The sequence below is a fragment of the Pelodiscus sinensis genome, chromosome 13, assembly GCF_052426305.1.
Source record: "Pelodiscus sinensis isolate ZL-2025 chromosome 13, ASM5242630v1, whole genome shotgun sequence".
Lineage (NCBI taxonomy): Eukaryota > Metazoa > Chordata > Testudines > Trionychidae > Pelodiscus > Pelodiscus sinensis.
In genome coordinates this window covers 43,069,301-43,096,602 of record NC_143064.1, presented here as the reverse complement: position 1 = coordinate 43,096,602, position 27,302 = coordinate 43,069,301, and the positions used below count along the sequence as shown (strand labels likewise).

Sequence of the window (27,302 nt, the reverse complement as noted above, 5' to 3'; positions counted from 1 at the left end):
CCCAAAGCTACATCTTCAGAGACCATTTTAATTAGACGAAACTTGCACATTTGCTTTAAGGCCTTTTCTCTTGTGGTCTGAGCTCTGATATTACTCAGAAAGGTTCTCACTTCTTAGCAAAAATAGCTAACCAACCAAGAAGAAGGTTTTCATTTTACTGACATAAGGGCAACGCAAAAATCTAGTTTTGAAGCTAAAAATATACAAGCAGAAATGTCCTTTTAACATTTACTGCACAAGATGAAGTACAATTCTTTCCCAAATATTTGATTTGTGATATTACCTCACTGGAAATACAAAATTAAATTTTTACACCTTGGAAAGTAAGCAGCGTTTGTGTCTGCAGCTTGCTTTGTCCTTATAAAATTATAAACACAGAGGATTTATTGCTAAAGCTCGAGGCTTACTCGGTCTCATTTCTGATGTCATTGCCACTTGAATTTTATTCTCCAAGTGACGTATTTAAGCTTATTGCTTGAAATGGCCCTAAAGATAGAACCTATGAATGGCCTAATAGCTACATTTACTGAGTTCTGAGAATATTGGAAATACAGTGTCCCTAAATTGAGCCAAAAAACTTTCCTTTAGAAGAAACACCAGATTGGGAAAAAAAATCCTCAAAGTCTAATGTATAAATATTAATTTCCTATCTACCTCCGCTATCGCCAGCTTAACTGTGGGTAGTCCTCAGACAAGAAATGGAAATTAAAGAGACCATTTAAAGGCTTCTGTTTATTTTACATGGATATGTGAGCTACAATTCTTTTTCTTTACCACAGCGAGTCTTTGTTAAGTGTACTAGAAGGGGAAGTCTGTTTTCTTTTCCAATTTAAATATACTGTCGTGATAATTAGTTAACAAAATTTGCTCTGACACAACCACCTTTGCATTATCAATTGTATTCAAATATTATTATTAATAAATACTAATAACAAACAGAAACTGAGATAGCCACCTTTCAAAAAAGATTTAAACTCATGTTCATGACCTAAGTCTAATAAGGGTAGGCAAACTCTCTCTCCTGTTGCATTTCAAAAGGGCCCAATGAGTAAGTAAGAAAGCAAGGAAATAGATATATACACAAACATTTAAAAAAATGAAGGATTTCTGACAAAACACTAACAAAAGTAATTATTCATATACACTTTGGTGAAATGAAAATTGTAACCCCTCTGGAAAACTGCAGCGTACAAACAGGTGAGTCTGAATTCTGTTCTCCCTGACGTTTATTAGTTCCCCTTGAGAAAGCTGACTGGGACAATCAGGTTGGCCAGCAGACTGTTCTAAGGAGTCAATTACACCACCAGTGCAAGGCTGATAAAGGAGCAGGAAGGAAGTGCCAAAGGAGCTGGGGGACCAACGCTAGCTGAGCTCAGTAACATGAGGCTTTGAGGGAGAGAAACCTCTTTTCCCCTGATGTCCTTGTCAGATGGTAAAAAGTGCTATTGGCACTGACGGCTATTCTTACCTACATGCCTCTAGCTTCCATCCAGGACATATTCAATGATCCATTGTCTACAGCAAAGCCCTAAGATACAACCATATTTGCTCCAATTCCTTATACTGAGACAAACACCTACAGCAGGGCTACTCAAAACGTGGCCTGAGGACCACATGCGGCCCATGACCCATTTGTTTGCGGCCTGCGGGTGGGAGCTAAAACAAAAAAGTAGTCAATATAATGGTCTTCTCTTGATATGCATTTTAGTAGTGAAATTATTGGAACTGTCACTGCTCAAAGTGGACCTGTGTGTTGTGTAGTCTTGCCTTAACTTTTGTATTCATGCCCATCAGTGTGAAAGAAGCTATTTGCATATATATTTGCACGTATATACAACCACACTTAAATTGCAGCCCTTTGCATGTGCTGAGAGTATCATTGTGGCCCCTGGGGCTTCCAATGTTGAGTAGCCCTGACCTACAGGATCTTTGTCAAGCACTCTTAAAACTTAAATACCCACCTGGGGAAGTGAAGAAATATACAGAGAGAGCTAGGTGAATATCCTAAGTCACCTGTTTTAGGACAGGCCCAACAAGGTAAATCACAGAATAACACTGAATATCACCTAGAGCCCCCAGCTAAAACCCTTCCAGCACATCACTGACAATGTACAATTAATCCTGGAAAACGATCCCTCACTCTCTTAGACCTTGGGAAATAGGCCAGTCCTTGCTTACAGCCTGCCCCGCCAACCTGAAGCAAATATTCACCAGCAGCCACACAACACACCATAGAAATACTTACCGACACATCGCTGCAACAAACCCTATTGCCAACTCTGACCACATATCTACACAGGTGACACCATTACAGGACCTATCACATAAGCCACTGGGGATGTGCATGTTTAACCATAGGCAAGGGGATGTTCCAGCCCTGCGGGTTAAGGGCTGTTCTGGTGAAGGCTGGTTAAGCTCCTGCATGCAGAGGGCCCAGGGGCCCTGTGGGCAGGGGCTGCATTGCCCTGGCTGGAGCAGCCCCTGCTTGCAGAGGCTGCTCCGTCTGGGACAATATGTTTAACCAGGTAACCAATTAAATGGGATTTTACATCCCTATAAGCCACACCTACAAGCTCATACCCCTTCCACTAACATGATGCCATCAAGTGCCAGCAATGCTCCTCTGCTATGTATACTGGCCAAACCAGAAAGTCTCTATGCCAAAGGATAAATGGACACAAATCAGATACCAGGAATGGTAACACACATTAACCTGTAGGGGAACACTTTAACCTCCCTGGACATTCAGTAAAGGATTTGAAAGTAGCCATCCTTCTACAAAAGAATTTTAAAAACCTGTTACAAAAGGAAATAACTGACCTAGAATTTATTTGCAAATTCAATACTATCAATTTAGGAATGAATAAGGATTTCAACTGGTTAACACATTACCTCTCTGACTAGTCACATCTCCAGATCAAATGTATGAATGACCCACTTCTACCCTGATTTGATTAGCTTCATTAACATAAGCAACTTATCCTGTATACGTACTCCTGTAACTTCCACTCCAATTCATCTGATGAAGTGGGTTTTACCCATGAAAGCTTATGCCCTAAGAAATCTGATCATTTCTAAATTGTCACAGGACTCCTTGTTTTTGCAGACTAACATGGCTACCCCTGCAAGATTGTAAACAAATGGTTGCATAGGGACTGTTGGTAGACCTAGTGGAGGGAACTCAAAATAAAAGAATATAGTGAAGCACAAACACTAGAGTATGTGCAGTTTTTGCAGGGAGACTATCAGAGAGGAACTATGCCCTGTGATGCACACATTTTGCTCTAATCTTAAAATACGGGGGGGGAGGGGAATGGGAGTCCACAGACACCAAGGGAAACAGAATGGAGTCATACTAACAAAAATAGCTGCATTCCAAAACAAGTGTGTGTGCGCGTGTATGTGTGTACACACCAACATACTTTCACTGCAGAGTGTGTAAGAGAAAAAAAGTATCACTCCCCTAGTTCGATGAATTTGTGCTATTTGCTCCTACACAGAGGCTAAATAGAGTGGACATTATTTATTCAGGCATCCAACATTAGATTGCAATGGTGCCCGGGTTTCTAACTCCTTTGGTTTCAATTGAAAATCATAGCATGGATCATCTGAAGGAATCTGAATCTGCTTTATGCAAGATTGCATGTTGACATCTGAGTATATTCCCCAACTATGTCCAGATCTTCCTTCCGATTCTAGTAGAAACAAACTGCTAGTTGGTACTCTCTCATATCTTGTCACTGGTAATACACCATTGCCTAGAATCTTCTGCAGGCACTTCACTTTGAAGGTACCTAGTTTTCTACTTTTTAGTATATCTCCATCTCTCATTAACAGACACCATGTTTGCATTTAAAATCTTCAGTTTTGTTCTAATAGTGCTGTGTATCTGATTTCCATATGCTGTTGAGCTTGGTAAATGCTGTGGATGCTTTTCCTTATCATTAATGTCACTTCCTTCTTGAGATTTCAGTTATTATAGTGCTGCCCAGCTAAGTGAAATGAGGTTTATTCTTAATATTAGCTTGTTACATGAAGCTCGATGTCTGCTTTGAAAGCAGTTTTGTTATAGCATTGCTAAACTAAACCCTGTTGGTTTACTATTTTTGCAAGACTGCCTGTTCTTGATTGCAACTTTTCAGGGGCATTGCTCAGTAGTACAAACCAGTAGTCTAAGAATTCCAGGCATCTGACATCTACCTACGCCCATGGTCACCAACCCGTAGATCGCGATCGACAGGTCGATCGCGAGGCCTCGACCAGTTGATCGCGAGGCGTTCAGGCAACCCCATTCCCCATTTTCCCCCCTCCCCTGAGAAACCCCACTACCTACCTCTAGGCTTCCCGCAGGGTGGACGGAAGTCCTGTCTGAAGCCTGCGTCACTTCCGGGAGTTCCAGAAGTATGCGGGCTGCTCCCCTCCCACAGCTCTGTTGCGTGCTGGGGGAGGTGGAGTCGGCCCCGGAGGAGGAGTGCGGAGGCTTCCCTGCGCCGCCAGTGCTGGAGGGGTGAGTTGAGCGTAGGGGTTTCCCTGTGCCGTGGAAGTGGGGGTCGGCCCCGGGGTTTGGCTGGGCTGGGCCGGGCCGCGGGAGGGGGGTTTGGCCCCGGGGCAGGCGCCCGTGGGGGTTGGCCGCGCTGCGGCAGGAGAGGGCGGGGGTTGGCTGGGGGGGGAGGGGTTGGCTGGGCTGGGCCGGGCTGTGAAAGGGGGGTTTGGCCCTGGGGCAGGCGCCCGCGGGGGTTTGGCCTTGCCGCGGGAGCTGGAGGGGTTGGCCCTAGGGCAGGCTCCCGCGGGGGTTTGGCCCCGCCATGGGAGGGGGGGGGTTGGCCCCGGGACAGGCACATGGGGGGTTTCCCTGCGCCGCGAAGGGGAAGGGAGAGTCGGGCCCGGAGGAGGCATGTGCTGGCTTCCCTCTGGGGGCGGGGGGAGAATCCTGGGAGGAGGCAGATGCAGGGGACTCTCTGCTGCCACTGGCACCCTGTCCCCACTCCCCAGACCCTACTCCCCTGTCCCCAGCTACAGAACTCTGTCCCCATTCCCTGAACTCTGTCCCCACTGGCAACCTGTCCCTTGCTATATAACCCTGTCCTCTGCCCTCCCAGCACCCTGTTCCCTCTCCCCTGCCCCCAGCCGCAAAACTCTGACCCCACAAAATGTATAATTATAAATGCTTCATTTTAGATTTAAATAGCATGAATAAAAAATAGACCATTTATTTCATAACTATAAACACGTGATTTTAATTTTATATATTGCATAATTTAAAAATAAACCATTTATCAGAGTGTGTAAGTAAGGGTTGGGGATAGCAAGTGATGGACAGGAGAAGAATAGAGAGGGCAGGGCTTCAAGGAAGGGGTGGGGCGGTAGATCTTCACCTGTTCTGAGATTTAAAAAGTGATCTTCGGTGTAAAAAGGTTGTAGACCACTGACCTACCCTATACTAGCATTTGTGTTATCTGGTAGTCTATGGCAATGCCAAGCAAAAGCAGAGATAAAATGCAGTCTAGTTTCCTGTCCATATTCATAGTGAATCCCTCTGTTGTCTGGCTGTTCACACTTTGAGAGCATTTAGTATCTTCTGTATGTGGCCTTGGTGATGTTGTCAGATTTATTTAGCTGGGAGTCCATAGAACTGAAGACTCTCTCACAATACATGTCTGTGAATGCTGTCAAATGTCTTTTGAAAAAAAAATCAATGAAATGGATGATGGGGGATTTGGAGGACCTTGCTAATCTATATATTCTGTGATGCTATCCAATATGAATATCTGATGTTCAGAGGATCTATTGGGTCTGATTCAACGCAGTCTCTATCTAAGATGAGTTTTTCATCCTATACTGTATCACATTGCAGAAGGATCATGCTACAACTGAAAGTAGTTCAACCCCTCTACATTTATTAGTAAGAATGGGCACATTTATGCTACACAGTTATTTCAAAATAATGGGAGTTATTTAGAAATAACCAGGTGACCATTTACACAGCAAGCCCATTATTCCAAAATTAGTTTGAAATAATGGTCTTGTTATTTCGAAATAATAACCCCTTAATCTAGAAGGAACAATGCTTATTTCAAAGTTGCTATTTTGAAATAGGGTTAGTGTGGACACTCAGCTGCTGTTATTTAGAAATAACTACTCCCCAGAGTCATTCAGAGTAATTACTCCCAGTGCTTCCTGGGGCTCTAAGTCAAGATAGCGTGTCCACATTAAGGGAGCCTGCCTTGGACTAATTTTGAGGTTACCCTGTAGTGTGGACATGTTATTTTCAGAATAATCCAGTAGTGTAGCCATAGCCTAAGATAATCCTTTTTGGGGTATTCTGGCAATGACAGCATGCTTCCATGGGTTAGGAGGGATCTCTTTTCCCCAAACCTCATTGAAACTAGTAAAAATGTTCAAGTGCTTTTAGCATTTCTCTTGTAGTTTGATCATTTTCTGCCATTCTGTTAGAAGTATAAACTTCTATTAAAAAGCTAACATCTCTACTGGGCCAACGTTAAACATCAAGTTGATAAGGGTCACATTTCAGCAAAATCTGGTATGGAAGTGAGTCTGGGACTGTTGAGAACTTTGAAACACTCTGTTCATTTTTCTGTGAGAGCATTTTTCCATCTCGCTTTTTATCCACCCATTTCCTGTTTTGAGATTTCTACACAGGATTTTAGTCACTTGGTAAATGACTCCGTGGGTTCCCATTATAGCACAAACTTCAGCAGTTTGGTTTTCAACTTATCTTCTTTATCTTTCCTTGCTTTGCTTCTCATGGTTTTGTTTGCTTTCTTGTACCCTTCCTCCCCCCCCCCCCCATTTCTTCCCGATATTTGCTTGGTGTGAGCATTCAGGAATTTTGCTTTCAGTATTTTTCTGTTCTCACTGAGATCTCCTATCTTTTAGTTTAGCCTTTTCTTGCTCTATGTTGATATCCAACTGCGACTGTTATGCCTGAATCACGTTGTCTTGAGTCCTGCCTGTGTTTCTTCAGGGCCAGTCTGTTTCTCTTTCTCTGCCACCAGTAGTCCCTCAAATCTGTTCCTTAGTCCAACATGGAATTTCTTCAAGTACTCTTTTGAATTCAATTTTTGTTCTGTGTTTTAATTTTCTTTACCACTTTCTGCTCAAAAGTGACCCCTCTCAATTCTAATTTCAGTTTAGCAATTCAAAAATTGTGGTTGCTGTGGTCATTAGTCCACTGTTCATTTATTTTATATCAAAAGTTGTTAAGGCCTCTTTTTTTTTTGGACAGAAAAGCTTCTTATACGAGAGTTAAACACCTAGAGTTATTTAATGGAAATGGCATGAGGTTTTAATGCCCAATATGTAATGTGTCATCACGATGCTTTATTACATGCTGACAGACCATTATCAAATGGGTGATACAAGAATAATCTGCTGTTGAACACAGAGACTTAAGTTCTCTGTTCTCAGTCAAATATAGCACGGGAACGTGGACATACCATGTGGGTTTATCAGATCTATTAATCTGGTTAGTCTTTGTTTGGGCTGAGAGTTTTCAGTTGATATTATGAATGTGTTAACAATAACTATGTGGCTTGAATATAAATACACTTGACTTAGAACATAGTTAATTTAATTGCTATATTGGTGTGTAGCAGCTGTTCACTTGACACTTTGGATATTGATATTGAATATTGAAATATTAAGCTAAAACAAGTTTCTCGTTAATGATTGGGTTGCACAATGGTGTTATTACAACACTTCCTTTAGTACAGAGTTATTTAGATTATTTTCAGCCTTTATCTTATCTCTGAGAATGATTGTCTGCAAATAAAGTTAAAGCAGAAGAATTTTATAGTACTGTGTACGTAGCTGCCCTGTACTACACCTTGCTGGCAGAGTGTGGTGCAGCTGGCAATCTTTGCCTCAGTTTCTCTTTCTGAAGTTGGTTTCCTTTGCTTTCCAGACACTAGACTGTGCTGGAGATGTGGCTTTCTCCTCCAGACACATCACAAACAAATTTTGACCCCTAGTACTGTACTGTATAGCAAAAGTCCGATTAAATATTCCTCCCCAAATAAAAAGGCTTTTCTATCTTTTGGGGACTATTCATCAGTCTGCCCTATTCCAGATCCTTTTTCCAGTCCCTTCCTGCATTACTCTTGAGAGTCTCAAGGATAGAAAACCTCAAACCCTAGACCAGTTCTCCTGTTCTCTGTTCCTTGAATCCTTTCCTGCTCCGTGCCCTGAAAGCTGATTCTCTGGACTCACCACCTTCCAGTCCAGCCTAACCTGCAGTTCACCCCAGATTGATATCTCTCAGGCCTTTCATAAGGCCCAGGTGTCCAAGTGAGCTATTCCCTCAGCCTGGGAAGCAACTAATTTATTATGGCACAAGTCTGATGTATCCCATCTCTCCTTGAAAAATAATGCACACTATGACAGGCAGTAAGCATGTACTGTACACAGAATACAAATTTGTAGCTGCCAGTGATATTATCATCCACCTTATCTTTCTAGTTTTACTGTCTTTAGCAATGATCATGTCTTGCTGAATGCAACTCAGTGAATAATGCCATGGTAATTTTTAAATCTGGGTTCCTTGATTTCGACACTAAAAGTTCTCAGGTGATTCACACATCAGATTATTATCCATCTTCTCATTTTTAAAAATGTATTTCTAATTTCAAATAAATTCACTTTTAGCTACTATGTGTAGGTAACAAAACTCATCTTTTGTTTCTACTTAATTTAAAAAGATGAGGCATCACATATTCAACATTAAACACAGTGTTGGTTTATAGATTTTTTTTAAATCACTTTCTTCCCCCAACAAGGTTATGTATCTCACCAAATGACCTGCAATTTGAAGTTGAATATTTGATTACTAGAATCTGATGTTCACAAAGCTCCACTAAAATCAATGAAAGAAAGGTTCAGTTCTTCTAATTAGAAGTCTGAATATATGGGAGGTGGGGGGAGGAAGAAGACAGGTAGACTTCTGACATTGAACAAGGAGTCTTTGTTATACCTAGTGGACTTATTCTCATGAAGAAAAGTGCTGTATGCAGTGTCTAATCATCACAGTTTGCTCTTAAATTTAATATAATGAATAAATGTTTTTAACAACCAAGTGCAATGTGTAGGAGTGAAGTATTAGACTAATATTTAAAAGAACCTTCTAACACTTAGTAAGTCAGCATGTTTCAGTGGAAACAATATTAAAAACTAAGGTATTTTGTGGCATTATGGTATTTGCTGATGGAGAATGAATGTTAATTGATTCAAATCACTTTTAATTAAGATAGTTTTGAAAAGTTTCAGTAGTATATTTCTTCAGAGCTGTTTAACACCATGGTACAGTAGATACAAGACTTATCAACAAGATTAATTTGTCTCTATCTCGGCATACTGTGGCAGAAAGCCCCTTGGGAGAAAAACATCTCAACAGACGTGTGAAGCTATATGCTGCAGCTACAATAAACAACATTCCACTGATGCCAAATTTAACAAGCAGCCCATTCTTCCTCCCACCCTTCAGTTGCATAGAGATAAACTTCCATTTTATGATAGATATATATTTAAAGTGCAAATTTCCTTTCTGTGCTTTGACTGCTGACTAACCCTTCAGTTAGGAGGCTGATCAACTAAATTATTTATTTCCGAAATTCTTATTACTATTCATCTAACACCCATCAAGTACAGTATGTGTAAGTATCATTTTACTGAACAATTACACTGAAAAGTATGGCCACTTCTGGGATGCAGCACAGCTGTCATATTCAAGAACACCACTACTACATAACAGTTTGGATAAAAATAATTTGTCCAAGTGACGTGACAGGATGTGGGAATTATATAGGCAATTATCTTGGAACTTGGTTCGTAAAGCCAACAGTTTGGTAATGCTCCTACTTTAGCGAGAAGTGCCATGGGTATTTCATAGTACGTACTGATAACTCAGATTTTACAAAACACTTTTATATTTAACTATTTTATTTTCTCCAGGAAATCTCTTTCTAAATTATAAATTAACTTTGTTTACCCCCTATATTAAGATTATTCATATTGCTTCCAGGTTGCCATACTAAAGACTCATATTATATAAACTCTAACATTTATCATATCATTTGCAAATGGTGCTAGGCTGTATTCTCAATGAGTAACAGATAAAAATCAAAGCAAACTCTTGCACTAATATACAAAGACAATTTGTCTCAGATCATTGTTTGCTGCTATTTCCTCCAATAATAATATTTTAATGACTTCTGTACAGAAGTTCCCTAAGGACTGACATACAAAAATAAATTAGCAATAAATAAAGAAATTGTAATATAAATAAATGCATAATCTCAGCACTCCACGATCAGATAAAGTCTAAGTTAGAACCGTTTACATTTTCATTATTCTATATTTTTAAAAAATAATTTCCCACTCCATTTTCATTCTGTATGTTCACATTTTTCATGACATGTACTGACTTTCCCACTAACTTTTAATAATCTTTCATGAATTTATTGACCCTCAAGATAATCCTCACTGGATGTATTTATTGTCACCCTTTTATAGCTTACCCAGCTAGCTACCAGAAAAGCCCAATTCACAAGAAAACCAGGGCTGCCAGAAGCAGTGGCTTAACTTTCAGCATGGGAACTTTCCCTGTAGTTTGGATTCTAAGAGTACATCTGACAATGGAGCTATTTAGGGATAGTGGAAGTATCCTGAAATAGCTACCCCTGTCTTTTAAACATGCCCTTTATTTCAAAATATTTTTTGAAACAACAGGCACGCTATTTCGGCATCCCTGTAACTGGGCGAGGGATATGTCAAAATAGCACGTTATTTCGAAATACAATAGAAATAAGATACGCAATTTGAGTAGCACAAATTGTATATCTTATTTCAAGTTTAGGGTGCTGTGTAGCTGCATCCTAACAGAAATATGGGAGCCTTATAAGGAAAGTTTGTACAGGGGAAGCTGGGATCCAGGGGAAAGGAAGACAAGTGGAACAGAGAACGAGGAATTAAAACAGAAGGCGGAAACAATAGTGGAAATCTCTAGTGTTGCCAGGGTAAAAGACATTTCAAGCTTATGTCCAAGATGGAGCCTCTTTAGATTCCATCTTGTTTTCCTTCTTCTCCCTGTGTTACCCTTTTCCCGCCAAAACCTAAGTGCACACGGTCATCTGCTCGGTGCACCCCGCACTATAGTTTGCACTCAGTCCAAAACTGTGCACTGGGCACTAAAATGAGCTGCACACCGCTCAGAAACTGTGCACCCCTCCCTAATGGAGTGTTGCACATGGCACCATTTGCTGCATGGCACCATTTGCTGGACACCACCCTTACCACCCTTTTCCCGCCTTGAAGGGCTTATAAGCCCTAATCAAGGAAGGGTTCGGGTTCGCCATCGTCCATCCATATCGTAGCCTGTCAGTCACTGTCTGCTGTTAGTGTCTGTTCGTCTCCCGTGGTGATCCATTTTAGTTTGTGGGTTCTGGTATAAGGATTTGTTTGAGTGTGGGAGAGAGAGCCTCGCGAGTGTGGAAACACCCCACTTAAGGATTATTGGCTTCTGTCACATGGACTTGAACTCATTTACCATCATCCTTACCCACTGGATTGGACTAGAAGTCGAAGGGCTACCAAGCACCAATCCCAGAGGGAATCTACCCGACCCACTGGAGGTAGAGATCCACCTGCAGGAGGGCCGTTCGACTGGATTACCTTTCCCTGTCAGCGAGGGACTCCCTGCTGTCCTCCCCTAAGGCTTTACACTAGCCACAGGGTAGAAGGTTGCAGGCATCAATCGCCATCTGCCTCTGATTTGTAAAGTATATTCCCCTTTGTTGTATCCGGGACTTATCTATCTTTTTTTCTTCTGGGATAGGGTGGGTTCACGCTGTTGTTGTTGATATATGTTACACTGTTCAAAAATATATGGTTTGGCCCTAAACATTGGTTTAGCCTGATTTGTGGTTACCCAATCCAACGGTGATCAGATACGTAACACCAGGCCGAATCTGGCTTCTGGGAGGGGGGACACCCGGCTTTAGGCCGTGGGCTCAGTCATTGCCATTAGCTTTAGCTCCCACAACAATTGCTTACCTCAGTTCCCCAGGTAACACTAGAGACCAAAAGATGTGCTCCTTGAGTAGTAGTGGGGGAAACAGAAACCCAGAGAAGACTAAGGGTCATCAATGGTGCCTGGGGAAGCAGAAACTGAAAAGAGAAGTGGGCTTGGTGATTGTAGAGGATGGACACCATGAGAGGGGCAAAGCAGAGATCTACAAGGAAATGATGAGGTGAGGAGTGGAAGTGATAAGGAAAGAGGGGAACCAGGAAGAGGAAACTGGGGAAACCATGGAAGCAGGAACCTAGAAAGGGGGGAGTAGAGATGGAGAGGGAAAAGTTGACTCAGGAACAGAAGTGGAGACCCAGGACTGGGGAGAAGCAGGGATTCAGAGATATACGAGTAGTGAACATACAGATATAGGTGGAGACAACAGGGACCTTGAAAGTGTGAACAGAGATGGAGAATGGAATGTCTGCAACAAGGAGACTCTGCCAGGGGTGGTAAAAAAGTAAACAGAGATCCTCACATGGGTAAGACAATGTTGGACCAGCTATGGGGGGGGGGGGGAGGGGGAAGGAGAGAATGGGGACCACAAAGAGCCCCTGACATGGGGAGAAGCCAGCTAAGCTTGGACACACAGAGCTCCTGGCATAAGAGAGGAGAGAGGAACTGCACTAGTCCCTGAAATAGAGGGGCATGAAAGGGTGGCACAAAGGGAGCTTGAGGGCAGAATGAACCCAAGTAACCGCTGACAGGTACATGTTCCTTTTGACTTACAGACACTATGAAGCTGCGACCCCCTAAAGAGTAAATATACGCAAATAAATATGAAATAAGGAAAAAAAAACATGATATAATGAAATGTGCTTCAGTGGAAGGAGCAGGGTGTTTATTAAGCTTAATTCATGCATACTTGTAAAGTATTTGACTATTATTGTCAATATTCTCAGATGAAAGTTCACTAGTATAAGTTGCACCGATGTAGTATCTTTCCAAGGATCTCATGAAACTTTACAAAGACATATAAGCATTATCCGTATTTTACAGATAGGCCACTGAAGCAGAAAGATACTAATCATTACTACAGTGAGAAATGGAATCCAGGTTTCATTATTCCAAGTATCTTGCTCTAACCACTGCCTGACACTATCAGGCCTTGTCTTCGCTTACCCGGAGATTGGCGCTCAGAGGATTCAACCTCGGGGGTCGATTTAGCAGGTCTAGTAAAGACTTGCTAAATTGACTTCTGACTGACTTCTGTACTCCACTGGAGAAAGAAGAGTAAAAGGGAGTTAAACAGGAGAGTTTCTCTCATCAACCCACACACAGTGGAGCTGCCATGGTAACTAGAACTATTCACATAGCTGTAGATGTGTACCTTAGTTTAACATTGCTCAGTAGCATAGACCAGGCCTCATTTAGCACAAAATGGTGTTACATGAATGCCAATGCAGAAGTATGGGGTCACAAACTGATATCTTTCTCTTATTCTTTTTAGGGTTCGTTTTTTTGTTTTGTTTTGTTTTTGAAATTTTGCATGCTTATCTTGATGGACACAGAATATGTACATAAAATTAGGATAGTGCTATGACATTAGATACTACAGCTGAAAATGAACTTTCTACCCTGGACCCTGATTACGTCAATGTCAATGAAATAGTATTGTGAAATGCAGATATTATTACCAATGCAGGTCTGAACATTGAGTAGATTCATTTTTAATAAGTGACTTATAATTCAATATTTGGATGTCAATATGTTTTAAGAATTAGAATACCTAGACATCCCAGATAGTCATCAACCACTACTGAAGAACTCTATTTCCATTATCTCCATCTGTGCTAGTGAAAAACCTTAATGTACCTTCAAAACAATTAATTAAATACTAATTGTGGCTTAGGCAGCTCATTCCACCCTTTATCTTCACATTGGTAGTTAAAAGGTGATTTTAATTGCCATGCTAACAAGATATAACGAAGAGTAAAACTTCTTCTGATTAAATAATATTTGCATGAGAACTGCTGTTGTGGGTTTTTCCGTTCCTGGGAGGTTGTCTGTCTTTGGTGCTTTTTTCTTCTCTATTTTCATGTGTTTTGCAAGAAAAATGTTTTACATGTTAAATTAAACACACAAAAATAACGAAGTGCAAAGGAGCTGCAATAGTAGCACATATAGGGTATGGCTATACTTCATTCCTCTCTCTCAAGAGGAATGTAAGTGCAGATACCCGAAATTGCAAATGAAGCGGGGATTTAAATATCCTCAAAAAATGAGGAATAAGGGTTATTTTAAGGGAAGGGTTTTATCTTGAAATAACCCTGTTTTTTCTCTCCAAATAGCGCTATTTTGAAATAGCACCATAGCGCGATTATGCAAATGAAACGCGGGATATTTAAATCCCCACTTCATTTGCAATTTTGGGTGTCTGCAAATGAAGAGAGAGGAATGAAGTGTAGACATACCCATACAGACTATCACAGTAGCCTTCAGAAAGTCAGAAATACTGCAGAACTGTAAAAAACATGACTCCAATTTTGCATAACTACTGAGCGTCAGAGGAAATGAAATACTTTTTCAAATAATCTTCTGCAAAATTCTTTAGTGCCTTTAATGGGGAGGAAGAATGTTTCAATGTTTAGAATGCTAGCTTGGAATCTGGGAGACCTCCATTTTCAGCTTCAGCACAGTTCCTATGTGACCTGGGGTAGGTCACCTATTATCTTTGTGCCTCTGTTCACCTTTTGTAAAATGGGGAAAGCAGTACACTGTTCCCCAGGCCTGGACAAAGTATGGCCTATGACCCACATCTGGCCCATGAAGCCGCCAGATCCAGCACACGGAGACAACGGGGAGCCCCAGGAAGCTCCCCTGCTTGCCCCCCATGCTGCACAGAATTGCGGCTGCAGGGCACTTTCTCTTTATGAGTCTGGAGGGGAGGGCGGAAGATTCAGATGCTGCTCCCGCCCCCAACATAAGCCCATTGGCTGGTTTCTGGCCAGAAACTAGCCAGTGGGAGCTGTCTGTTTGAACAACAGGCAGCCACAAAGCACAACCCTCCTAGTCAGTTACTCACTCAACCACATGGTAGGTAGAAACATTTTAAGCTCTGCAAGCCATTAGATCTGCAGGTAGGCAGGTTTGGCTGGTAAGTCTCTGGCCAGAGCTTGCCTCTGGCACCCCAGACCCTCCCTTCCCCAACGCTCTGCCCCTTACTCCTGCCCCACCATTCCACATGCACTGATATCCCCTCCCAGATCAGGCACCCCAATCTCATGACTAAGACCACAATCCCCTACTATCCCAGGTCACATTCCAAAACCCTGCACCCCAGTTCCCTGCCCTAGATCACAACTGCCTCCTTCATCCAAACTCACTCCCAGATTTCATTCTCCCTCCTGTACCCCAATCCCTTACCCCAAACTCCTTTCTGCACCTAACCTCAATCCCACATCCTGCACCTCCTCCATTAATACCATGGAAGAATGCAGCCTTTGATCACTTTCCAACATCTTGGAGTAGTCCCCCATTGAAAATTATTGCCCACCCCTGCTCTTACCTCTCACAAGTGTTATAAGCATAAATATACTCAATACTGTGAGGCATTCAGATACTACTGTGATGGGGGATAATGAGCATCTAAGATAAATATGAAAGCTTTTTGACTTTTACAGATAGGTCTCATATTAGTTTCGCATTATGATCTTATACCAGCTCTTTATACATTTATTCTTTCCTTCATAACATTGGAAAATAATCTTTTTGGAAAAAACTATCACGGTCAAAAACACAATGCATAGCACTTAAAGTCACCTCCTATAGCCAAACTTCAGCAATTCCAAATGTCTGGGTGCCAGAATTTTTTTTTTTTAAGTTGCAATTACAATATAGTCTTGAAATACATGATTACAAACAGGTACTAATATTTTCTGCAGGACTCCTGCATCATGCAGTGTGCTTATTTGGGAATCCTCATCTAGTAAGGGAGCAAGCAGTTCATCATTTATTTTCAGCCCATTATTCAGAGCAAGAGTCCTAACATTATTCAGGCTCACCATCCAAATTACGTATTAAATAAGGCAAGAGAAGACCCTTTCTTTCTGTCTTTTCTGCCACTGTGTTTCTAATTACATTGGTATACATTAAAAATCCACTAACTTAAATAGATTTATTTCTTGGGCAACTGCTAATAAAGTTTGGCAAGTCAGAGGCCCTTCAGTGTCATTCAACATTATTTTATTTATAGTGAGATTTCCAGACACAGGGAGAAAAAACACAGAACCTGGTCCTATAATTAAAAAGCTTCATAAATCAGACAAAAGGAAGACAGTGTATCATCTTGGATAAGTTTACTGGTGGAAATATAATTTTGCAACCTTATTCTGGGCTGGATTATGTGATACACTAGCTATTCAAATCCCCCTGCCTTTGTTCTCATATGAAAATATTTTACTTTTGTTACTATGTATTAATTTTAATATTTTAACTGCAACTATTAGGGTTAGCTGAGATGTTGTTCACTGCATCCTTGGCTTGACCACTGGAGTAGAGGAGAAAGAGGATCCCTAAAACATTTCTCCTACTAACCCAGGAAACAGGATTTATTACTACAGTTGGCATTTATATAATGACTAAAATACCCTAGTCTCTTTATAAAACTTGAAAAAAAATCCCATCCCTAGATTCAGCCCTTAAAATGCAGGTTGGCAGTAAGATTACTTTAGATATGTAATCTAAGAAGATGAAAAACAGAAGGCACTTGTTTGATCCTCAATTAGGAAAACATTAGAATTGTATATTCTAAGATATAGTTAGAAAACGAGTGAAACAACTGTGTTAGGTTAAAATATCCCTGGGTAAAAAGAGTCACCTTGTCAAAATGACAGCTTTAGGGGACATATGCACCCTTCCACTATGACCTGTATGTCATGTTGGCTTAGAAAAAATTTGCAAGCCATTTTCATAAGCAGCAATGATCCCGCAGAGAAGAAGGTACCAAGGGAAAAATGTCACTTGACAAAGTAAGATATACTTACTCAGTGAGAATGCTCTGGTTTCTATTTCTCCTTTTCATTAGAAGCACATCATGTGGAATGGATATTATAGTATACAGTGGTTTTATTATAGACAAGAACACATACTTCAGCAATGAGGACAAGTAGATAGTTATTTTTGCCATCAGGGCCATGGTTAAGATTTAAACATGGTCAGTGAGGATACTTAGTGGTAGTTCAGTAGCATACATGGTGGTTCCAGCACATTTTACAGTGTATAGTCAACCACACATTGGCATTTTCCACACAGATCAAAGACCAAATTACAGAGAATCATCAGTTAAAATCTACTTTGAGTAATTTTCATTCTTCATGAGGAAGACATATGATCAAGGCAGTTTGAGGCATCATGTATCAAGACTACCCAGAATATCCCCCTCTCTAAATACATACTAAATCAAATTTCCAGAACTGTCAGCTGATCCTTAAAAAGAAATAAAGGAAGACTAATGATTGGTCAAGTGTTGGCTAGACTAGAACACGCTTCCTTACATTTTATCTAGTAAAATGGAAGATTATTCTTTCAGGAAGGACTTTCTATTTAAACTGAAATTAACTTGAAAAAAACTTCATATGTGAATTGAATGGGTTTGCCACCTACGCACCTCATCAAAAGCTCATCTAAACAAATCTATGGCTTACTATGTTTTTTTTAAATGTTAGAATATAAGTTTTCAGAGCAAACACTGAAAAAGTCACTTCAAACCAACCAACCAGCAGGTTGGAGGTTCCGTGACAAAATCATGTGCATTAGGTTCTTCAAAAATATTAAGTAAAACATATTTATAAGATTACCACAAAAACAAATTCTGGGTGTAAGTCACAGTGATAGAGTGCAAGTTTATATAACTACATAACAAATAAAAACACAAAAGAATCAGGAAAACACAATTTATCACTGTCAACAAATATAGCAAGTTACCTAATAAATATGTTCTCTTAAAATAATTAGCTGCACATCTAAAATAAATACCACAGACCAAGATTAAATTTTACTTTTAAAGGAAAAGTGTCCTAATTTGAATCATGGCAAAATTCTGAATATTTACAGGGAGCTAGCCAATCTCACCAAATATAAATTATAAAAGGGGTTTTCTTATGCAAATGTTGCACTGATTTAATTACATATTAATAAAGTTAAAATGGTATAACTCTTTTAGTATATATGCAATATAATGGTATAGCAATTCTCACATGGGAAGAGGCATAAGATAGATTGTTATAAGGTAATATAAAGTCATCAATTCACATCGCTATAACTGCATCCACAGTAGGAGATAAACTAGCACAATTATTTTTTTGTTTGGGAAAAAGTTAAATAAACAAAGAAAATCACACCTTTAATTGACATGGCTCTGATGATGCAAAAACAGTGTGAAGACCAGGATATAGGTTTGTGACTGCAGTTATGTCATCACCCAGTTCGATATAAGTTCCACTCTGTACATAAAATGTTCAAAGTGAGGATGTGCAGAGGCATAGTACACAGATCCTACAGGAAACTGGCTGCAGGTGGGAAGCATGATTATAGGTGCTGGCAATCTATAATAAAGCCCTGGGTTTTACAAAATTTGCATAATGATCATCCAACCAACATCAGCACACAGTGCTGTGCCTTTCAGAGTTTTTACTGGCATTTCCAGCCTTTGCTCTGCTTGCATTACTTTTCTGTGTCCTCTAGAAGAGTGTGCCTTCGGGCCATAGTGCCCAAAATAATCTGAACTTTCACTGGGTGATGACATAACTGCAGTTACAAACCTGCATGTTTTCAAGCCTTCATCTCAACTAACCCAAAAGCCCGTAAGCCCCTTCACAAGAAGAAACTGCACGTGCCAGGCCTGGCAGAGTTTCTGAGTTTGATCTAGCCCCTGTTGAAATCAATGGGAGTATTTCACCAACTTCAACAGTAGCTGGATCAAGCTCTCTCTGCTTTTTTCCAATTCCAATTTGTTTTGATTAGAGGCGAGAACTGTACTAGTCTATCAATCATAAATGGAATTATCCAAAGAAAAATGTGTAGTCAAATTCTTCTTTGAGTTTTTAAACCTATTCTACAAACAGATGTTACTTTTGTTTTTCAGTCTCTTTTATAGAACTGGAGATGCTGAAGTCTTATTTCAGCTGGTTGACACAGTCAACGGTCTGGCTTCTATACTGTTCTTTAGTTACAACAGTGAGAATACATTAATTTTCCCACATATGCTTTTATGGCTTTTGTTACATATACAATAATATTTTGTTGAATCTGCATGAGATGACTTCACATATTCAAGAACAGGTCACTGTAACAACATGTTCTGAAAAAAAACTAGCAAGCAGTCTACTTGTTCATGTTCAGAAAGTAGGTTACCCTATTTTTTTCCTGATTTTTACATGCCATTATTTAAGAATTAAAATTCCTAGTTTTCTTCCTGATTTTTAAATGCTATTAGTTAAGAAGAACTAATTTCTTTCCCCCAATCCCTGAAAAAAGGGTCTAAATAAAAAGGAAAACACCTTTAAACAAGTCATCTAATCCAGCCCCCTACACATATGACAGGACAAAAAGTATTAACTAGACCATCCTTGATGGGTGTTTATCTCATCTGCTCTTAAAAATCTCCAATGGTTATCCAACTAGTTATGCTGCAATTTAAGCCTATTTCTTCTCCTAACATCAGAGGTTAAGGAGAACAGTTTTTCTACCTGCTCCTTCTAACAACCTTTATGTAGTTGAAAACTATTATTTCTCTCCTCAACCTTCTGCTCTGTAGAGTAAAATAAATAAATAAATAAATAAATCATTTTTTCAATCTTCCTTTATAGCTCATGTTTTCTAGACCTTTAATCATTTTTGTTGCTCTTCTCTGGAATTTCTCCAGTTTAGTCACCTTTCCTGAAATGTGGTGCCCAGAACTGGACACAGTAATCCAGTTGAAGACTAATCCAGTGGTTCCCACAGTGGGCTGTGGCTCTCTGGCTGCTGGGTTACGGAGGCTCTGAGGGCCAGGCTTGGGGTATATCACTCTTGCTACGGCTGTTGGGAGAATTGTGTCCTGCCCTGCCTCTCAGCCAACCAGCATGGGGCAAGGTCCTCCACAGCCAGAGGAGACCCCGCCCCTACCTGGTGCTGGTTTGCTGAGAGGTGGTGCAAAACACGCTTCTTCCAATAGCCGCAGTGGGAGAGAAGTTGCTGGGCAGTGTACTCCAGTCTCGACCACTAGCCGCCACGATGCAGGCAGCAGCACAGGGCTAAGTGAGGGAGATGGGGCTGGTACTGGGTGGAGGTTCTGGGGGCAGAGGGTACACTGTGGCTCTGAAAACAGGAGGCTGGTACTGGAGGGTCTGGTGGTGGGGGGCTCTACGGAAACGGGTTTTGATACACAGGCATTAGGGATGGGGGACTGGCACTGGAGAGGGGGTTGGGTGCAGAGGAATCTGGGGTCAGTGGCTGATGCTGGGAAGTGGAGGGATGGGGGGCTCTAAAGTTTAGGGCTGGCACTGGGGGCTCAGCTTTTGGCAGACCAGTAATGTTTTATTCATATATTTGCATATTCATCAATCACAGAATGAATATGCAAATAAAATGTTGCGGTCCTCCAAAAGTTTGTGAATGGGTTTGCCGATCCCCGGTACCAAAAAGGTAGGGAACTACTTACAACACTCCTACTAATGCATGCTAGAATGATGCTTGCTTTTTTTCATAATATTACACTTTTGACTGATATTTAGCTTGTGGTCCACTGTGACCCTTCGATCTCTTTCCTAAACATTCCTTCCTAGACATTTATTTCCCATTTTGTATGTGTGCAACTGATTCTTCCTTCCTAATTGGAGTACTCTGCATTTTGTACTTATTGAATTTCAACCTATTTACTTCACACAATTTCTCCAGGCCATTTTGAATTTTAATCCTACCCTCCAAAGCACTTGCAATCCATCACAGCTTGGCAACTGTGTGCAAATTTTGTAAGTACTTTCTCTTTACCATTATAAAAATCACTGATGAAGAAACCGAGCTGAAACCAGACCTAAAACTGATGTTTTCAGGATGCCACATGATATGCCCTTTCAGCCTGACTGAACTACTGATAACTTCTCTCTGGGAATGGTTATCCAACTAGTTATGTGCTCACCTTATACTACAAGTGGGATGCTCTGTTTGTTATTTCAAAATAACTCCCCAGTGTTAGCAGGGCTAACTTACAAAGAACAGCAAATTAGAAAAAAAAAATATTGTAGCATCTTGTTGCCATCATTTTCAAAAATCCTAGTAATATGGAGTTCCTCAATTTTCTAGGTGCTCACTCTGAGGTTCTCTCAGTTTGGTCCACCAAAAATTGAGGAGTCCGAAGTCACTAGTCACTTTTGAAAATCTTAGCCAGTCATGTTCCCCTCCCTCCCACACCCTCCCACACACCAAGTTTGCTATATTGTAGAAGTACATGGTTAAACTCCCTCGGAGATGTCTTAATCAAACTGTGTTAAAAGTTCACTGGCCAAGCAGTTTTAATAGAAAATAAAAACCAGTTACTAAGGGAACTCTGTATTTTAGGCTATGGTGGACTTAATTCGAAAACTGAGGAGCACTCAGAAGTCACTGTGGTTCAATGAGTGCTGTAGGTGCTCAACATATTCGCAAGAGAGGTCAAATGCCTCTATCTGGACACACACAAATAGAAGCTCAGAACATTTTTGATAACATTTGAAAATGTCTTAATATTTCTAAAGTGAAAGGTGTCCTTGAATAAACCACCTTTCAATACAAAGACTATATATACTCACTTAAAACATAATATTTTTATTTCAAACCTTTCCTCCTAATTGATTGATCTCCAACTTAGTGCTACCTCAATTCACTCTAATTATAAGGTTTATTATAACATCATTTTGGTACAAATCTTATACACCTAGGCACCTTACGTAAGGTTTGTCAAAGAAAAAATATCTATTATTTTGCTAGAAGTGAATCTGTCAGATTTGTTCACTGGGTTGAAAAGAGAAGTTGTAGTCACACACTAAGCATTTTTATGTTTTATGATTGAGGAGGATTAGTTCAGTCACACAACAGCACAAAAATGATCAGAGAAGGAGAACAGCAACTGAAGTATAAACTAATCTCTTGTCCAATCTAATTCATATTTGTATCTTCTCCCCTCTCTTCTGGGGTCCAAAGGGATGGAAAGTAAAGCCTGCATTTTGCAGTCTTCTGGAACTTTAGAAAGCATAGATATTAGGAGCCAATTGATTCCTCTTTCCCCACCCTCTAGGGCTCTCTCATAGAATGCCCTCGTGAACTACATAATGTCATTCTAGCTAACCAGTAAGCTCAACACATTACTTTTTATCATGCTGAAATGACACACTGTGTTTAGGCTCACAGCTGAACCAGATTTTTCAGCTCATAATAGTAGTGTTGGGAGAACATCCATTTATAATATGGAGCCTCCAAGCTCAAAAAGAAAGATGTTAATTGCCAAAGTATCTTGATTATAGAGATGTTTACAGAATAAAATTAAAAAACACAACAAGAAAGAAAGTTTTTCTTGGGAGTAAATCCATATAAAAAGAAATCAATTAACTGCAACAAATGAAAACAAGCCAATAATTCACCACAAAATGCCTTAGAAGAGACATCGCCTATATGAATGACAGATGCAGAATAGCATGAACATCAAGTATGCAAAACCAAGGTTGAAAATTGACACCAGAAACATTAACTTGGTTTTTCTGTATTTTCAACATAACAATTAAGTTATTTTCATACTAACCCGGAAGACTTTAAACTAGAGCATCTTTTGTTTAGTTTACAAATTCCTCTTCTGAAAACACTGCCTTACCTTTGTTCATGTCAATCAGCTGCTTCTTCTTTTGCTGCCGCTCCAGTTTCTCTCGTTCAGCTTTCTCTTTGGCCAGCTTGGCTCTCTTGGTCTTCTCCTCCAATTCTCTTCTCTTGTTGTTTTCCTTCAGTGCCTCCTGCATTAGAAATGTTGAAAATAGGAGTATTCCATTATTTATGCACTGTAAATTAGGAAGCTGGTAATTTAATACACACAAATTTATGTGTCTGAGTAGACTTTGCTCATAATGGGGTGCCACTTGTTTCCTGAAAAGAGATTCATGTGCTTTTGATAACATTGAGTGAACAACTTTATTCAGTCAAAAAACTCCTGATTCTTTTTTTTGCTATAAGAAAAAATCAGGTATAAACGAAGTCAGAATATTACAGTTTGGGGAGGTGGGAAATTCAAGAATCATCTGTTGTAAAGAATTACTCAAGGACGATATTTTGCACAAGTGAAGCAGATTTCTACCTAGATTAGATACACTTAAAAGTGTGGTTTTGAAATACATAGTGCATACTAGACCAGTAATGAAATGAGGTGTTAATCTACTCTTTTATCATGTATCCAATAAGGGGGAAGAAAAAAAGTTAGTACCTAATGATCCCGAACACATAGCAATCTATACAACCCTTAGAGAGAGAGCAACATGAAATACTAATAGGTTTGAGAGAGACACAGAGAGAGAGAAAGATGATTAGAAATACTGAAATAGTTCTTCACAACTAAAACAGCAGGTAATGGCGATGGGGAGATGAAAATGCATGAAATTATTCTATAGCAACCCCCAGGGCTTATGTAGGCAAGATAATGGACCTACATCAGACATCTCAGGCAGAAACTTGAGGATGGCAAGTGGCACGCTGGCAGAAAGGCAAGTCCTCAGTGTGAAGGCACTTTAAATACAAGTTACTACAGTTCTGTTGGTTTCTACTGCAATTTAATTTACACTTTCTAAAATGTTCTGGCTGAGATTTTCAAAGGAGTCGACATGATTTAGATTTATAATGTGCATTGCCACTAAGGGAAGCTATCTGTCTGAATTTCTTAAATTCTAAAAACCCCAGCCTCTGTAAGCACAAATCATGCAAATGACAGACAAAACCTACAAATAAGAAGGAACATTTTAAAGTTTAAAAAAAAGCCCAGCATGATCTCTCTGCATATCTACCCAAATCAACTTCTGGGTTCTTTGAATGTTGGCAACATTGTTCCCATTTGTCAGCTGCTCACTCAAAAATCTCAGTACCTTCTCCCTTGCTGCCCAAACACCCTTATTTTCTGCACATTTAAGGGTATTGTGGAGACATGGCTTTATCATGATTAAATGTGAGCTAAATATTTTTGGCGAATAGTTTTTCCAGCCAGAAATTATACTTTGGCAAAATGATTTATGGATTTATGTTGAATTGGCTATATAATTTCAATTGCGCACAAAAATCAAAACATTTTGAAAAAACAAGTCAAATCAAAATATTTTTTGAAACATTCTGGTATTTTGGGTCGGAGTCACTAATAGTCCTTGATGAGGGTGGTCATGATGATGAGGTTGGTCTTCTTATAACTCTTATACGGTGTAGACGCTTGGGCTCAGGGTCGAGCCAGGACTCTGGGTCAATTCTGAGCCCATATGTTTGCACAGAAACTTTTAGTCCTGCAGCCAGAGCCCTGTAAGCCCAAGTCAGCTGACCCAGGCTAGCCACAGCTGTGTACCAGGGCTTTTATCTCTGTGTAGAAGTACCCTGAAATATCCCACCATACATGGCACCCTATTTAGTAGCTAATAACTTGATTTTTCCCCCAAAGGTGCTAAGTACCCATAGCTCTCGCTGATGTCAATGAAATAGAAGGTTCAGAGCTCCTCTGCAACATTAATTTTAAAAAATGGTATTTACAGAACCACTATATCACCGGACACTTAAAAGCAACAGTATTTTGACAGAAAGGGGAAACAAAGAAGAAATCAATATTTTATCCTTTTGGTTTTTGGACAGTTATGTCTCTGCACATTTGATCACAACTGGCAAAGACTTCATTTCATTGCAACTTCACAAACTGCAATGAAAGCAAATCCCCACAACCGTAAGGAAAATAAAAACAAATAAGAAATGTCACAGATTAACAAATGAGTAGCTCAGTAGCCACTGACATACTGTGGGTACACTAAGGAACACTCCATAATGTTTTACAGTAGAAAGGAATAACCTGGAAAGCAACTTGAAAAAAATGCATCTGAAAACAGGAAAAGCATCTGAAAATTTACATTTGGCCTTCAGACAAAAATCGTAACTGAAGTGAAAAAGAATTCTGCATGATCAGGCCCATTATCTGATAAAATTATGGCTACTCAGAACGGCCTTTGTTGAAAACTGAGTGGACAAGATGAGGGTCACTGATGCTAGACCATGAGTATTTAAAGGGAACCCTACCACCTCTAACAGAATTGATATCAAACCCAAATATATATATCTAAGGATGATCAAATGGAACATGTCAATAATCAAAGTGACTCCACCTAGTTTCTAATATCTGAAGTTTCCAATATTTTATTTTGTTTCAATACTTCCACTTTTTTTGAATGTGTTCATTTGTTACTGGTGCCCTTGAGAGCTTGGTCTACAAAATTACCTTTTATATAAAGCAGTTTCTCCTGGAAACATTAAAGTTCCTGATTTTCTCTTAGCCTCATTGTCCTCTTGTTATCCTCTCAGATAATTATGTGACATCTACCTCAGAATTTTAGAATTATTGATTATTTTTCCTGATTAGGTCTTTAAGGTGAATACTGTAAGCAGAACTGCATTTAAACTATTTAAAATACAACATTTATTTATCAAGTTTAATTTTTTTGACTAAATTAATATTTGAGATTATTTAATCAGTGTTTTATGCAAATGTATCACATGCTCTCCAAATATGATTCACAAGTTTATATGATATCTATCTAATAACATGCTCAGTCTCCATTAGATAACTAATTTTATGGGAATGAGGCAGTCTGAAGCAGATCACTTGTGGCATGCATGTTTATAAGAATATATTTATAATTATTTTCATGACACTTTTGAGTGTGAACAACTGCACACATGCATATTCATCTGAGATTTTGAAACATCCCCTCTTTCCGTTAGTATTCCTGATGCATATTCCCATAAACACAAAACTGACTATGCATGTGTCTGTGAATATGCACCGAGGCCACTATATTCAAAAGCTTTGTCTACACTTGCAATTGATTGACAAAACTTTTATCATTCACAGTTGCTTAAGACACCTCCCCTCACCCCGAATTACAAAAGTTTTGCAGTGACAAGCGCACATATGAATGTTGCTTTGTCAGCAGGAGCGCTCTCCTGCTGATAAAGCAAAAGCCACTCAGGGCAGCTAGAAGTATTTGGTTGGCAAAAGTGTGGACAAACAGCATTCACACACACAGACTTTAGTGACACAGTTTTATCACCATCGCCTTGTTACTAAAAGCTGCGTAATGTAGACATCACCTCAGGGGACAAAAGTTAGGTCTCTAATTCACATCTGAACATCCAAAATTGGTGAGAGTTGCACATGTTCAGAACTTCTGAAAAATCAACCAGAGCATTTAGGTACCTACATTCAGTTTAGGAATGAAATCCTGCTTCCTTGAAATCAGTGGTAGAACTCCCATAGACTTTGATGGGGCCAAAATTTCATTGCAAGTATCTTCCTCCAGGACTTAGATTTAAAAACTTTGGTAGGAGTGTATTCAGTTCCTTCCACATGTGAAACTTGCTTGTTATAAATGAGTAAAAGCAACAGGTTGGTTGAGTTTTTGATGGTGTGCTCATTTGTACTTTTATAATGGTATGTAACAAAATGGGGATCTGAAGGTCCCCACACCACTGGCAGTAGGGTAGCCGCATCACAGCTAGGAGGTCCAGGGCTTTCTGCTACCCATAGCTGGGAACTGTGGATGCTCCTGCTATATGCAGCAGGTGGGAGCGGAAGGGTACCCCATTTCTTGTGGCAGCCATGAGCTGCTGAGTTTCCTATTGCCTACAGCTTTGGAGGTCCACATCCCCTGTATTGGAGGGAGTCATAGGACATCCTAGGAGCCTATGGTGGCTGAGAACTGCACAAAGGTCACTGGAAGTCATGGCTTTCATGACTTATGTAACCTATGACTAAATCGCAGCCTTACCTATTGCAATTTGTCCTGCACAGGAACTTTCCAGATAGCAGGAGTTCATTGTTTTTTATTTACAAAATGGACTTACTACAGTAATCCTCTAACTTACTGTACTACACAAGCGGCATTAACTGCTTAACTTCATACTTTTGTCATTAGAAAGTATGTTTTTTATGATGTCAAAGCTTACTACCAAAACTATTGCACTGAACAATAACCTCCCTCAGTAA

General features: G+C 39.9%; 1 protein-coding gene across 3 annotated transcripts in view; it reads right to left on the bottom strand.

The window, feature by feature from the left end:
- Nucleotides 1-27,302, bottom strand: part of DIAPH2 (diaphanous related formin 2) — a 778,453-nt gene that overhangs the window by 170,939 nt on the left and 580,212 nt on the right. For all 3 annotated transcript variants that reach the window (XM_089781656.1, XM_089781655.1, XM_089781657.1), the window contains exon 26: nucleotides 22,905-23,040. In XM_089781656.1, the coding sequence (XP_089637782.1) occupies nucleotides 22,905-23,040 (136 nt within the window). The remainder of the gene's footprint in view (nucleotides 1-22,904; nucleotides 23,041-27,302) is intronic.